The sequence below is a fragment of the Schistocerca gregaria genome, chromosome 4 (genome assembly GCF_023897955.1).
Source record: "Schistocerca gregaria isolate iqSchGreg1 chromosome 4, iqSchGreg1.2, whole genome shotgun sequence".
NCBI lineage: Eukaryota > Metazoa > Arthropoda > Insecta > Orthoptera > Acrididae > Schistocerca > Schistocerca gregaria.
In genome coordinates, this window is record NC_064923.1 from 235,408,831 (window position 1) to 235,425,294 (window position 16,464).

At 42.0% G+C, this 16,464-nt stretch overlaps 1 protein-coding gene across 1 annotated transcript in view; it reads right to left on the bottom strand.

Annotated features, from left to right (window-relative positions):
* The window catches only part of LOC126267666 (uncharacterized), a 121,727-nt gene that overhangs the window by 42,831 nt on the left and 62,432 nt on the right, over positions 1-16,464 (bottom strand). The window contains exons 2-3 of the mRNA XM_049972967.1: positions 14,996-15,142; positions 2,081-2,193 (exon numbers count right to left, since the gene is read on the bottom strand). Coding sequence (XP_049828924.1) covers positions 2,081-2,193; positions 14,996-15,142 — 260 coding nt within the window. The remainder of the gene's footprint in view (positions 1-2,080; positions 2,194-14,995; positions 15,143-16,464) is intronic.

Consider the following 16,464-nt stretch of genomic DNA (forward strand, 5'->3'; position numbering starts at 1 on the left):
AGAAGAAGGTACTACGAGAACTATATACTTCTACGGATAAGGTGTCTGTTCTTTCGGACATGTTCGAAAGAGCAGACACCATATCCATAGATGAATTTTTTCTGGAGGAAGGACTATTTTTATTTATATGCTAATGAGCTTAGCTGATTTTTCAATGATTTTAGAAGCAAGATTAATTCAAAAATATGTACCTATTTTCAAAAAAATACTTCGTACACTCAATTTCAATTTATCTACATCTACATGGATACTCTGCAAATCACATTTAAGTGCCTGGCAGAGGTTTCATAGAATCACTTTCACAATTCTCTGTTATTCCAAATCGTATAGCTCTGGAAGAACGAAAACCTGTACCTTTCAATACGAGCTCTGATTTCCCTTCTTTCATTGTGATCGTTTCTCCATATGTAGATCGGTGTCAAAAAAATATTATCGCATTCGGAGGAGAAGGTTAGTGATTTGAATTTCGTGACAAGATTCCGTCGCAGCAAAAGACGCCTTTCTTTTAATGATGTCCAGCCCAAATCCTATATCATTTTAGAGACACTCTCTCCCATATTTCTCGATATTATACAACGTGCTGCCCTTCTTTGAGCTTTTTCGATGTACTCCGTCAGTCGTATCTGGTAAGGATCCGACACCATGCAGCAGTATTCTAAAAGATGATGGACAAGCACTTTGTAGGCAGTGTCCTTAGTACATCTGTTACATTTCCTACTGCCTGCCCCCGGTAGCTGAGTGGTCAGCGCGACAGACTGTCAATCCCAAGGGCCTGGGTTTGATTCCCGGCTGGGTCGGAGATTTTCTCCGCTCACGGACTGGCTGCTGTGTTCTCATAATCATCATTATTTCATCCCCATCGACGCGCAAGTCGCCGCAGTGGCGTGAAATCGAATGACTTGCACCAGGCAAGCGGTCTACCCTACTGGAGGTCACACTAAAGAAAAGTGTCCTACTAATAAAACGCAGTCTTTGGTAAGCTTTCCCCACAACATTTTCTAGGTGTTCCTTCTAATTTAACTTGTTCGTAATTATAATTATTAGGTATTAGTTGAATTTACGGACTTAAGAGTTGAGTGATTTATCGTGTAACCGAAGTTTAAAGAATTCCTTTTACCACTCATGTGGATGACATCACACTTTATGGACTAAAACAACTAGTTAGGAAATATTCTCGATAGTAATAAATAGAAAAATGATCATTCAAGAATTTCAATACAAAAACCAATATCAACATTCAATTATACAGTGGAATATAGCGAAGCAACAACATGGGTTTATTCCTATGGTCATGACCTGATGAGCACTGCTACTTTGACTTGCTCATATTTCCATAGTGATGCGCAACAGTTGGCATCTCTTGCACATGATGAAAAGAGTGAGCATTAACAAATGTGTACCTAAGGTTCCCATTGGAAATAACACAGTAAAATTTAATGCACACAATTTTAAACAGAGTGTCTGAAAGGGATGTAGTTGCCGCTTCTTCTGCCAAGATACCAATCATTACAACGATCCTTTAAAATTGTGACGTAATGCCGTGTTCTGTGAGCTGTAATAAAATGTATGTGACTCTGCTCAGCTAAAACATACCAGCATAACCAAAAGAAGGCCACTGCAACCGTGCCGCAACGTTAGTTTCTCCAGAATACTTTTTTACAATACGACACGGTACCACACTAAGAAAGCTTTTATGTCCACTGACTCTGGCCGTGGAAGCCTTCCCTAAAATAAATAATACTTTGTTACAATGTGGTCCCATTCCTGCTAGGAACGACTCTGGCTGTCACATAGATTATATTCGCCGGATTCGGTAACAATTCTCGCACAGGATAGGAATCGTGACGTCATCCAGTGACACAACATCGGACCCGGCAGAGACAGGACCATGTGATAATGTCTGCAGTCATACCCGGAATCTGGTACGAGCTTCTATCTGTGCGTGCGACCTCGCAGGATATTAGCAGCTAAATAGCGGCTAAGTCGCTCTCAGCGGCAGGATTCGGCCCAGTAATTGCGCGCCGTGGGGAGGATCTGGCAGGCGCATGCGCAGTCGCAGCTGCGCGGCGGGGCCACTTACTTCCAGAGGAGGATGGAGGCGGCGGTTGCCAAGGCGACCAGCAGCAGCGAGCAGGCGGCCGCCGCCACGGCCGACAACAGAGCTTCATCGTCGTGCCAGCGCGCCTCCAGCACCTGCAACACGGGCCTACTCTGAAACACTGAGCCCTCGCTCTGCACTAGGTGTTAACACTACTTAAACAAGTTACAAAATCACAGTAACGTAATAATGAATGTTAGACATTCGACATAACTGAGTTTATACAAGATCTAACAAAACAAAAGTGATTTTACAATGCAAATCCTCATGACTAGATTCTGTATAGTTGATGACATTAATTTTCTGAGTCCTAGACACGTTTCTTAATCTAACGTTTCATTTCCTACCGCGGGAGACGTGCTCAGGATCTGTGACGACATTAGTAACTTATCTCCATTACACATCTTAGTTGATGTTGAAAACACAGCCAAGTACAGCAAAAATAACAAATGAAATACCAAATGGTTCAAATGGCTCTGAGCACTATGGGACTTAACTTCTGAGATCATCAGTCGCCTAGAAGTTAGAACTAATTAAACCTAACTAACCTAAGGACATCACACACATCCATGCCCGAGGCAGGATTAGAACCCGCGACCGTAGCAGTCGCTCGGTTCCAGACAGTAGCGCCTAAACCGCACGGCCACTCTGGCCAGCAAATCAAATACTCTCAAGTTGTAGTTATGGTTTAAAATTTTTTATTGCACGACCAATTTAGAGGCTTCATGTCCTATCTCCTTGTGCACATAATAAGAAATTTTTTCAAGATTACGTAGGTCAGTATATATAGAACATAACATTGTTTCTTGTAAAGTATATGTCTACACCTGTTATAAGCTTATATAAAGGTCATGTGATAAAATCATAATATATAGGGATAGTAGCTACTCACAGCAAATTCTAAGTAACTAATATTCTCAGTCTTCAAATATTTATATTAATACAGATTGTTAAAGCTCAGTTCATTTATAGCATTGACATCAACGTTTACACTAACCAGAGTAAACATTAATTGGAGAAGAAAACTAAAGTGCAATGAGAACTATTTATGCCCTGTAGGCGACACATTCGACAATTGAATTTTAGTGTGAGCCATTGGAAATAGTATGAGATAAAGAAGGAGGTTCCTAAATTAACAGCCACTATTTTGTTTCACTCACGTGTCATTATTCATAGTCGTGACCAGTTTACAATGTATACTTTACAACATACAATTTTATATTGTATATGCATTGGCCTATGTAATCTTGAAAATGTTTTACTGTGAGCATAGACGTATCTGAAGACTACATGTGTGGTTTCCAAATCGATCGTTCAATAAAAGTTATACATGGAGGAGTCACCTACTGTAACCACAGCCTATGCTCGGTGTCAACGTACACTAACCACTCACAGAAGTGTTGGTGAAGGGGGGGGGATGGTGAGGGGGGGGGGGGGGGGCACAGAAAACAGTGCGGTCGTTGGTCGTTGTAATGCGGAAACGGAGCTATTTATCTGACGTCCACTAGGGTGTGATTATTAACTTCCAGGCTAAGGGTGGAAGCATTTACGAAATGACTAAGTTGGTAAATTGTTTGTGTGCCGCCATCGTTACAGAACACCATGCAAGACAAAATGGCGCTATCAAAACCGGCGCCAAGGCAACTTTGATGCACGACGGTCCATAGATGGCGGCTGCAGTGATGTTTACGGGTCAATCTACTTGCAAATGCTGAGCAACTGACCGCCCAGATGAACCAAGGGGCTGTCAACAATGTCTCGCAGGCCGCTGTGGCCGAGCGGTTCTAGGCGCTTCAGTCTGGAACCGCGCGACCCATACGGTCGCAATTACGAATTCTACCTCGTGCATGGATGTGTGTGATGTCCTTAGGTTAGTTAGGTTTAAGTAGTTCTAAGTTCTAGGGGACTGATGACCTCAGATGTTACGTCCCATAGTGCTCAGAGCCATTTGAACCTAGCCACAGCGACTAAGACGTTATATCAATACTGCGACCGTCAGTCGCTGTCCAATAGAAAATAGTGTTGTAGAATCGAATTTGGTGGTTGCCCAGTCTCAATGCATAGTCTACTAATGCTGATTACACACAAGGTACCCCGGTACTGAACATTTTATTGACGATCCCTCATTACTTTCCTAGAGTAAGCCTGAGACATTTCCACAGTCATTCAGACACGCAGGGAGAAGCCTCGGTGACTGTGTTGTCTAGACCTTACAAAGGAAGTGTTCATAACTATTCAATTAATAATAATGCCAATCACGAACATTCATGCAGAAGATGTCCGCCCCGGTAGCTGAGTGGTCAGCGCGACAGATTGTCAATCCAAAGGGCCCGGGTTCGATTCCCGGCTGGGTCGGAGATTTTCTCCACTCAGGGACTGGGTGTTGTGTTGTCCTAATCATCTTCATTTCATCCCCATCGACGCGCAAGTCGCCGAAGTGGCGTCAAATCGAAAGACTTGCACCAGGCGAACGGTCTACCCGACGGGAGGCCCTCGTCACACGACATTTCATTTCATGCAGAAGATAACCTGACGACCCTAATCAAAGGCCGATTTTGTAGATTTTAAATAAGTCGGGAAACTTGATGCGCAAATATAATAACATATAACTTCAATTTTCACTGTATTCTGGATTCCCCGATATGTCTTTGAGATACAGGCCATCAGGTGGTGAGGTTAACATCTGTCAGTCACAGTGTCAAATAAGAACTTCGCAATACACCGTATGTTATTGAAAAAAAAAAGAGCCGTTTCGTTGATACCGGCGTTTGGCGTTGCAGAGACGCTACAGCGGAGGGTGAGTTCCTTTTGTGGAGGAACAGGAGTGGCGTTGCCACAGAGTAGCCAACCTATGGGCCAGTCAGCTTTCCCCACAACTCTGCGTAAGTAGTGGCTAGACGGCCGGCCGGTGTGGGCGAGTGGTTCTAGGCGCTACAGTCTGGAACCGCGCGACGGCTACGGTCGCAGGTTCGAATCCTGCCTCGGGCATGGATGTGTGTCATGTCCTTAGGTTAGTTACGTTTAAGTAGTTCTAAGTTCCGGGTTCGTCGCATTCTGTGCCGGTCGCCCGGCGTTTTCTTGTATTTAATCGATCAATGTATTAATATATAATTACATTTATATCTTTTCGTTACGTGTCTGTGGCCCTCTCCTTGTCCCTTATTCTATAAATTCATGTGACTGAAAGACCCGCTGTAGACGAGATACTGGCAGAAGTACAGCTGTGAGGGTCGGGGGTGAGTCGTGCTTCGGTAGCTTAGATGGTAGAGCACTTGCCCGCGAAAGGCAAAGGTCCCGAGTTCGAGTCTCGGTCGTGCACACAGTTTTAATCTGCCAAGAAGTTTCATATCAGCGCACACTCCGCTGCAGAGTGAAAATCTCATTCTAAGTTTAGTTACTTTGTTATTCAATAAAATTACCTATTCGAAAGGATTTGAATATAAGAAATTCCATTTGTTCCGGTGGAAACATGTGGTGGCGTCCCAAAGATATAACATGGCGGGGGTGGGGTGGTGACAAGTCCAGCCATACCACTGTGTTCCACGGGCCCCACAGTTACTCTGGAAGATGGTATTACTGCCAAGGATTCATTTCTAGTGTTAAGGTCCATCCTAAGGTACAATGTTTGCTTCGCAATAGCTCTGTTTTGTTACGAGATTACATGGGTCCTTTCCGCAAAGCTCGCATCCTCCAGGACTGGTTTTGTCGGCACGAAGATGAATTATTGCATCTGACCTTCCCACCACAGTCACCAGGCCTTAATATAATTGAGCCTTTGTGGTCTACTTTGAAGAGAAGGATTCGTGATCGCTAGCCACGTCCATTGTCTTTATCAGAAGTTGCCACAATTTTGCGGAAAGAATGGGGCAAGATTCCCTTAAAAGACACACAAGACCTGAATTTACCCATTTCGAGATAAGCTTGTTCGAATGCCAAAGATTTTCTACTCCATATTACACTCGGTCCACAGGTTGCACAAGATGGATATTGAAACGCTTACCTGAATAAACCTTGCAGAAGACAACCTGAGTGCTGAACCTTTTTGTGAATCTTTTTTGGATCAGGTCGCCACGTGCACTAATCACGTTCTGCGCTTTTTGTTCTGATTTGTTCCATGTAATCAACAGGACTGGAGTATCTACCACAAATCAATGTTGAAATCAGCAATATTAAATCAGTGACTATTTGTAAGTTGCTTCATCAGTTGCTCCAGGAAGTTGTCGCTTTGCAGGTTTTCTAATGGATATTTTTTGAGAGTATCTCCATAATTGCCTCTTCCAACTATCAACACATTATCTGTTCATGAAGTTCGGTCAATATACTATCGGTCTCCGAGTGTCGCTACATTGTTATCGAAAACAATAGCCAATACTAAGCGTCGCATCCAGTCGTGGGAAATATCACAGCGGCAGTTCTGTCACTATAATGGCGATACTGCAAGAGTTCGGGAAGTGCCGAATGTCGCATTAGATAGCCACATCCTGGATCTTGGACACATGTGCACTCGCCTTTCGCAGTATATGGCCTGCCGTCTTTTGGAAGCGTGAGAAAGTTTCGCTCTGGGAAGCACCTCAATATGGAGGCAGAAGGAAGGGGAGCTAGTGACTAAGAGGTAGAGTGGAACAGATGGGACTGCCATTCTGGGAAGGAAGACGAGGAAAATATGGAACTGTTATATGTTGCAGTATAAAAGTTTCATGCACACTGATCTGTGGACCACGACCTTCCTTTGTAAAAGACAGATGAGTTGAGTGGAAGAGGGGTGTAGATAATAACAAAACGAGATACAGTAAAAAGTCCACCAGTACTTATGGATTACTGAAGGTACGCAGAAGAGAGATTAACTGTATTCCAAAACTGACTCATTAATCTATGGGCAGCCTGGCATGTAACACGTAAATAATACATTTGAAACTATAATTAATTATTATGCGTAGTCTTTCCCGCTGTAAATCATTTCAAACCAAAATTTGCACAATGTACAGACTTATCTACGTCATTACTACAGCAAATGTCATTTATAAGGATGACAATGTACACACGCTGCTCAGCTTTTTTTTAGATAGCCTGAAATAAGCTAGAGCACTCGTAAACGCTGTTATGTGTGGCTGTGCATAAACTATTGAAAGCTACGGTAAATCAGGAATGAATAAATTTCAAAAATTGCCACGCAAATGTCAAATTAGTGCTAGGACGCTAGTTAGTATTGGTATACACTCTGAAAACGGCAGGTTCCATTTTTCAGGTAGTAAAAATGTTCTTTTAAGAGAAAAATCTTTCTTTACTCACATATCTAAACCAAGTAACAGTGGCGTTGATATAAAAAAAATTTATTACTTCTGCTGCTGCACGTTGTCCAACAACCCAACTCACGATTCTCCTTGATCTGCGGACTGTTTCATTTTCCATCTTTTAAAAGTAGTCTTATTGTGTATATTTCTTTCGAATTAATACACTGGAATACCGGTTGTTCATGAAGTTCTTTAGAACAGTCCTTATATCACAATCAGAAATTTTTCCAAATTAGAGACCGTTTGTGAAGAATCTAACTCTAAATATCAACCAAAAGAAACGGGCTACGGCTGATGATAATCCCAAAACTGTAAACACAGATAAAAACATCGAGAATGTGCACAGCGGGGCATTGTATGGTCGGCGACTACTTCAGTTTAAAATGGACAACTCCGTAGACATATCAGGAAAAAACATACGTAAAACAAGGAAATGAGTATCCGAATGTATTTTGCGAGACAGAAAACGCATATGGTGAATGCCGGTCAACGTCAAAAGGAGAAAAAAGGGAGGTATCTACTGTTTTAAAAAGAATCGTGGTACTGATTTTGTCCGGCGATTTTTGGAGGAGAAATGTGTTCATGACTTCATGCAAGAAAGAGCAATAAAACGGCGAGTGGGAGCCGATAGTCTTGCAACAATATGTTCGAAGTCTGTGTATCTTCTGGAAATATTCTAATTGATTCCAGGATGCGTATATGGATTCTTGTTTTCAATACCTTCCAAAGAGTAAAACACAAATTGCTAATTTTAAGCAAGTTTTACAGGCCACTTAGATGAGAAGACATGTGCCTAGAAAGAACTCAAACGTCATCAGAACAATGCACAGACTCACAAATGTCCTACGGCAATTAGGAAACTTCAAGTCTTGCAGTATCTGTATGGATTCTCGGAAGATATTGCGCGGGTACAAGCAGATACGTCATCCTAAGATATAGACTTGTTATAATATTTAAAGAAATTTGTGTACAGGGAAGTACTGGACACGAATGAAATGCTTATACCAGCAGTAGACAAGTATTCCGCCGAACTTAAAACGAGCTGCAGGAATGGAACCCAAGAACTCATTCTAAAAATGTTGGACGAAGCACATTAACCTAAAATGGCTTGTGTCGAAAATACAATTACATTTGACCCAATAGAAAGTAACAGCGTACTCCCCTGATATTCGTAACGCTTTTCTAAAAGCCACCAAAAATCTTTTCCTCTTATAAACCGTTTGTCTCCGATACTAATTACGATTCATTCGGAGGCTCCCTAGCCCTTCTTTATTTATTTATGCATCTGTTTCACTTGTCAAGATTATGGTCTCTAGACTCCACCCTACATCTAACCAGACAAACTAAGCTAGTCTTACGATTTGTATTGTGTAACAAATGAAGAATAAGTAATATGTGTAGTAATGCATACAAAGAGTTAAGAAATGACAGTCTTATTACCACTGCCTTAAGCAAACGTCCTCATTACACTCTTTTAAAATCTGAGGAACGACGTCTAACGAATGTATAGCAGCAATACAGAATGCATCAATGTGGAGGAGTCTGATTGCTAAGAGAAAACGTGAGAAATAACGGGGTTAGATGAGCAGATGAGATAGACTGGAGAAAAAGTTTACAACGTGGCAAGAGATACTAGCATCCTGTTAGAGAGAGGAGACGTGCCACGAGTAGAGCTAAATCGATGATAACGAATAAAGTTTTGATCTCCTCCTGAAAGCAGAGTGGCCTTGGGTAAGACGAACGCTGTATGGTAATTTGGTCTAAAGTGGTATGTTTGGATCAGGAAGAGTGGGATTTAATGTTACGGAAAGTAACTGCAGTCGTGAAATGTAATTATGGTGGAAACCGACGAAGTACATCGACCGTAAGAAAATCACATATCTGTCCATTTGCATTCGGTCTCACTGAGTGTAGAGTGATCAACATTTGAAAGTTCGCACTAATCAGACTGCTGGGTAGAACTCGTCACTTGTGATGAAGATATATTCTGAGACAAGTGCTGCTTTTCGCTGCAGCTCGTGGACAGCTGCCACTGCATCCTAGCCTGCAAAACTCAGCGGGTCAATACGCGCTCCCCCTAGTGCAAAGCGCACCGTATTGGAAGACGGGCGGCAACTCTCAGGCAGTCGTGAAGGGGCCAACAATTTAGTTATTGTGGGAGCCATGAAGTGGGCCACCGAAGGAAACTTCCAGCCTTTCCGCGGAATAGCCACTTACGGTAAGTGCTCCGAGCACTTAAGCCAATCAGCTCCGGGGAATAAGCCGAATCATAAGCCACGAAGTCTACTCTCGTTTCCTCTTTTTTTTTTTTTTACATTTTGTTTTCGGTCTTTAAACTGGATGGCACGATATTGTTTACGCTCTATGGCGGGAGGAGGTGCGCCGCAAAAGGGGCGCGGGATGTAAAAAGCGTGGGAGGGCGCTCTCCGGCCGGTGCGAGGTGAGCAGGATGGCGAGCGGCTATTTTACATTTTTTACAGCCCTGTAGGCTGCTCAGAGCTGCTGCTCCGATGGTTAAAAAAGCGGCCGGCGCCGAGCCTATGACGGCGTCAGACGCTAGGCGCGCTCTCAATAAAGACTTCCTCTTTATCTCTCGCAATTAACTCCGATCCTGACGGCGTCTTCTCCCAGCGCGCGCCACATACTGCCGCCTCGGGCCCCACGTTCTCTCAGGGATATAAACTTCTGCAATAAATTCCTTTTGGTCACGTACGTTGCTCCTACGGGAAAAGCTAATTCGTTTCCTAGTACAAGTACGCTCGTTTGAGAATAAACTTCAGATGGAGCTATCCAGCCAAGCTGCTGAACAACATATGTAATCAAACTAACACACATTATGAAATCTACGATACCAGCAGTTATCGAACTCCTCACATCAATTTAAACAGAAAATTTTTACAAAACTCGCCCATGTTTTTGTGAATTATCATTTCATAGGATACATATTTAGTATTCCTATAGTCAAATTAACTAAAACGTAAAGGTACTAGTTTTGTACAGTCGTTTGTATAAATATTTACACAGTGTTCTACAATATTCGCATGTCAGTTTCCGTAAAACGTATTTTAAGTACACACTAAAACAAAAAACAGGACGCACCACGAAGAAATTATCCCACTAGAATGGAAATGTACACACAAACAAATCATAAAAATTTCAGAAAAATTGGATGATTTATTCAAGAGAAAGAGCTTTACAAATTGAGCAAGTCAATAACAAGTTGGTCCAACTCTGGTCCTTATGTAAGCAGTTGTTCGGCTTGGAATTGACTGACAGAGTTGCTGGACGTCCTCCTGAAGGACATCGTGCAAAATTATGTCCACCTGGCGTGTTAGATCATCAAAATCTCGAGATGGTTGGACGAAACTGCCCGTAATGCTCCAAACGTTCTCAATTGTTGCACGAGGTAGGGTTTGGCAAAGCATGAAGACGCGCAGCTGAAACTCTCTTCGTGTGCGGGGGGAATTATCTTGCTGAAATGTAAGACCAGGATGCCCTGCCCTGACGGGCAACAAAAGGGAACCCAGGATAATGTCGATGTACCGCTGTGCTGCAAGAGTGCTGCGGATGACAACCAAAGGTGTCCAGCTATGATATGAAACGCCTGGTTGTCGGAACGTAAGGAGGGCGAAAGTCAGGTTGGCATTCCACCACGGTACGGCGAGTCTCCACAGACGTTTTTGGCCAGCGACCTCATTGACTGGAGTAGAATTAAAGTTGAACTAAATAAGCCCTCCGTCACAGTTTCTAGTCTTTTTGACCAGGTTTCAACACTTCTATGGGTGTCTTCATCAGAAATTAAATATTTAAAGTGGCCTTTAATATAAGTATATATTTATGGGAATTTTTTTATATAAATGTGTAAGTACTGACTAACAATACTTACATGTCACGTATAAAATAAATATCAAGCAAGAAAGGCTTCAGTCACAAAAATTTTAAAACGAATACATGAAAGGCGAGCCACTGTGCGCTGGTGGCAGAAGAACACTTGCTAACGCGGGCGCCTCAGTCTGTTGCTACCTGCGTCTTTATAGGTATGAGAAGCCCACAGTGGCTCGCCTTTCATGTATTCTTTTTGTAAAAATTTTGTAACTTAAGCCTTTCTTGCTTAATATTTATTTTATACGTGCTATGTAAGTACTGCCTCTTTCTTGTACTGTTAGTCAGTACTTACACTTTTATATAAAAAAAATTACCCATGAATTTGTAGTCTACTTATGTTGTAGGCCACTTTAAATATTTAATTTCTGATGAAAGCACTCATAGAAGTGTGGAAATCTGGTCAAAAATACTAAAAACTGTGACCGATGGCTTCTTTAGTTCAACTTTAATTTATAAACGGTCACTGAACCAAGCAGCCACGTTTAAAGCTCTGGAGTAGAATTGACTTCAGTGATGAGCCCCGATTCGATCTGAGCCCCAATGACCCGGGAATACATGCCTGCAGGCACCCGGGACAGCAGCGGGGTACCAACATGACAGTCGGTTGTTAGCAAACTAGCAACTTGACAGACGTGGAAAGAGTATAATATTACTTTATACAACCAAATCCGAGATAATCATAACCTTGAAAAGAAGACAACGAGGCCAACTTCTAGACAATAAGCTCGGTAAAAGAATTACATTTCGGTAGTGTACGCGACTTTCAGAAACATGAAAGCCCGTTCAGTGGACTCGTCATTGCACAGACGTTGCTGAAGAGGAGTGTTTACAATATACGGAAGATTTCATTATGGAAGTTATACAGTTTTATATCAGGCCAAGCAGCTTTTACTGAATGCTGCACTACTCAGGTAAGTGATACAGATACATGACTATTTTTCACCACAGTCACCAAGTGCGTCTACAACGGTCAGAGTGATTTACAAGTTGTTCAATTCCTTGACGATAGATATGCGCTCTTTGGTCACGGAGCCATTCGAGAAAAGCAATATGAACATCCTCATTATTGGAAAAAATTTTCGTCGTAGTGCATTAAAATACATCAGCAACCTATTTTTATATTGCTGTTGTCACTAAAATGTAATTAGTTACAACTTTTGAAAAGTTACCGTATCCAGAGGTCATGTATACCATGTATCGAGTAAAGCTTAGGAAGTGCGTCCAGGAACATTTCGAACAGATGGTGCCTACCATGTATGTTACCGATGCCAGGTGATGATACATTTCCACGATAGGGAACAGACAAGATATAGCTTGTATTCTCTTCTTTAAATTATGCGCCACATCTTCGACAATCTCAATGAAATCCTTTTAAGCAACAAATGCTTCTACTAAATATTACTTTATTCTTTTGCGTCCAGTTTTGATTTGGCGTCATGAACACGTGTATTATATCGCTTCTCCCTACGAAAGTGTGCCATGTAATGACAGCATCCAAAACCAGGGGAAACAGAATTTATTACAAATTTTTCTCGTTATAAAAATAGTCTTTTCTTCAAAAGCTCATTCTTCACTTATATAATAAAGAATAAACGAAGAAGTGCATTCGTTGGTTTTGTGCCTTTTACGGGAGGAGTTTGAAAAAAAAATGTCTAACCAGACACAGGATAATTTGTAGTTAATAAGCCTGATCAGCTCCACTTTCTCTCTTTAGCGTCAGCGTCCTTCAATAACTGCGATAATTTATCTTGAGAAAGGTAATCATAACATCAGTTTCTGGACGAGAATTCTAAAGAAAATCTTCGGTGCAGTAAACGGTAGGTCAATGGAAGAATGACAGTGCCAGTAAATCACAAGCTAGACTAATTTTATCACGGCCCAAGCATTGTATGCATACTAAAAAAGCAAATGTCTCGTGAGATTAGGCTACACCATTAGATCGACCAAACTATTCAGTATCGTTCGTGGTGGAAAGAGTGTAAAATAGACAAAGAAAAATATGAAAATGCTATGAGACGAAGCGGCCTTTTGAATGCACTTCAATAACTTTCGGATCTTGACCACACTTTTTCTTATTTCAGAAATAGCTTTTCGCGTTTCGACAGCTAGTCACTTTCGAAGGCTATAAAATTCAACACAATACTGCGATCAAAAGATATGAAAACATGTTAATTTCACCATTGATCAGATACCTGGGATCATGAGTGCAACATGGTTTTGTAATTCACTAATGTTATGTCAGTCATCTAAGACTGTTCAGTAGATACATTGTATCTCATCAACATTCTCACTCACGAGGGAAGTGCAAACTTGTGCCACGGAACAAATTGGGAACCAAGTGGGATAAACCTTTTATGGCTCCCGATACGTGGTAGGCCTACAAGCCAAGTTTGTTTGTTTGCAACTATATTTCCATCGTTGCATCGTATACAAGAATTTCATCAGTAAACAATTCATGGAGATCACTTTGCAATGTTGCACGAAGTGATACTTTTTTTTTTTTACAAAACAATACGTAGCAGATCTATTCAGTGGCAAAAAAAAAAAAAAAAAACCGGAGGAGGACGGTGAGTGGCGCTAGAATAAATGAGGCAAACTGTCTGGTAAGAGAGAATTTTTGACAATTCACAGCCCACAAATACTGACATCAATGAAATCCATAAATACCATTTTATCAGAATTTACAAGGTATAGAAATACCAGTTGATGCATGTAGCACTCACTTGTGATGAACAGGTGGTACCAGAGCATGGCCATTTCCGCCACTAGGAGCATCTGCACTAGAGCCATACAAGAAGGGCGTAGTCTCGGAACACAATACATCATTTCCATTAATAGTATATGGCAATCATTCCAGATTGCCTGATGTAATTAAAAATTCCTTACCATCCAGTTACCAGTCTTACTGAAGCACCATCCAAACTACAGTCACGTAAAAACCACTGCAATATTACTGCTACTGGTAGACTGGCAATTGCTCTACCATACATAGCGTGTTCCCTTTAATTTACATCACATGTCACAATTTTCCTTAGGAATTACAGACAATTGATCTGTTTATTGATGAAATTCTTTTATACGATGTGAAGATGAAAATATAGTTTCGAAGAAACAAAAGCAGCGAGAATCAAGTATCGAGTGCAGCCTAGTGGTTTGGTCCACTTGATTTTCAATTTGTTCCTTGGTAGCAGTTGGCACCTGTCACATGATTGAGAATGCTGACCAAATACAATGTAATCAATCAACGACTTTGTGTACCCGACAGAACACTGCTAAGCCAGAAAACCGTATTCTACCCTTCATACTATGCCTCTAACCATTGGTGAAATGTAATATATTTCCATGGCTTTTCATACCAGTTTCGTGTTGTATTTTATATCTTTTGAAAATGACGAAATGTAGAAACAACTATTTAAAAGTTTGCTCAAGATATCTGACAGTTATTAAAATGACTCTACTCTTCTCTTAAATTTATACTTTGACACTGTCGCTCGACTCACTAAACTTTCAATTCATTGCATACACAAAGTGGTTCACACGTTTCCGTGCTGGTTCTTCAGTCAGTCGTCGTGTACGCAGAAGCAGACAGACACGAGAAAGAGTTGTTCGCGTGACCATGGAAACACGGCAGATGTGTTAGAAGCCACAGCATATGGTGCGCCTCAAGGAAAGTTTGGGTCGATGGAGTGCAGAGGAGAAGAGTGGAGCGGCGGTTACTCACGGCGACGACGTCACAGGTGTCGGGGTGCTGCGACTGCGCGCACGACGACTCGGTGAGGTCCCTGAGGAAGGGCGGCCGCGGGGGCGGCGGCAGCAGGAACTGCGGGGGCGGCGGGCCGGCGCACGCGCACTCCGCCTCCATCGCCACCTGCCACACACGCGTCCAGCGTCATCACAACACTCTGCACCGGGGCCAGTAGCGTCAGCGCAGCGCAGCTGAGCGGAGCGGGCGGATTGCGATCAGAAATCTGGAGGCGTCAGGATGAGGTTGGATCTGGGGTGACATCAGAACACGACGATGTTGCTGTGATCCTCAGTCTATTTGTTTCAGGCAGTTCTCAATGCTTATCTATATTGAGAAACTGCTGTTTAGTGTATTCAAGTATTAACTTCACTGGACAATGTTTATCTCTCCCCTCTACCCAACAATCCACCTCCTCCCCCCCCCCCCGAACACACACAATATTACCAACCCTCGAAAATGAAATAAGCTAATCGTGTTTACAAAATCAAGCCAGAAGAAAAGAAATAAAACACAGTGTATTATTGCGCAATTTTATTTTTGCTATAATTATACTGTGTAAGGTATTTACGTCACGGGAGGGACGACAACGAAAATCCTGTTAGGTAGGTATTATTGGATACCTTCAACTATATCGACAACAATGAGATGAAATTTTACACACACTCAAGCCGTAACATAATTATATTTTTTATATTATTTTGATGATTTTTTTGCATTGGATTGAAGTTCTTGAAAAATAATTTAATCAGATTTACTCACATCAGGTATGTAATTCAGTTTAAAGCCAACGGCCTTGCCGCAGTGATCAACACCGATTCCAGTCAGATCACCGTAATTAAGGGCTGTCGGGTTTGGCTATCACTTTAATGGGTGACCGTCCGGTCTGTCGATCGCTGTTGGCAAGCGGGGTGCATTCAGCCCTCGTGAGGCAAATTGAGGAGATACTTGACTGAGAAGTAGCGGCACATGTCACGAGTACTGACAACGGCCGGGACAGCGGGTGTGTTGAGCACTCGCCCCTCCTGATTCGCAACTAGTGACGCCTATAGGCTCAGGATGACACGGCGGTCGGTCAGTACCGTAGGGTCTCCGAGACCTGTTCGGGCGCAGTTGCCGTTAGTTAAATCAGTTTAAAACAACTTCAGGAACTAATTGTTCCACAGGATTTTGCATCATCTCGTAAATAGTACGTGTACGACGTTTCATTTTAATGCCTTTCAATAGCCGGAGACAAACGCGCAAAAGAAAACAAATTTAGAGGCGTGCCTTGTACATATCATGCACTAGTACTTCGAATGCAGATATAAAAATTCGGCATTTTATTTCTATGTTATGTTTAAAAAATATGAGCCCATTTTTAATACTTCGAGATTTTGACGTAGAAAGGAATTTACAAAAACATCACCGTGTCAGTTTATTTCGCATAACGTACTTCTTCTCACAAT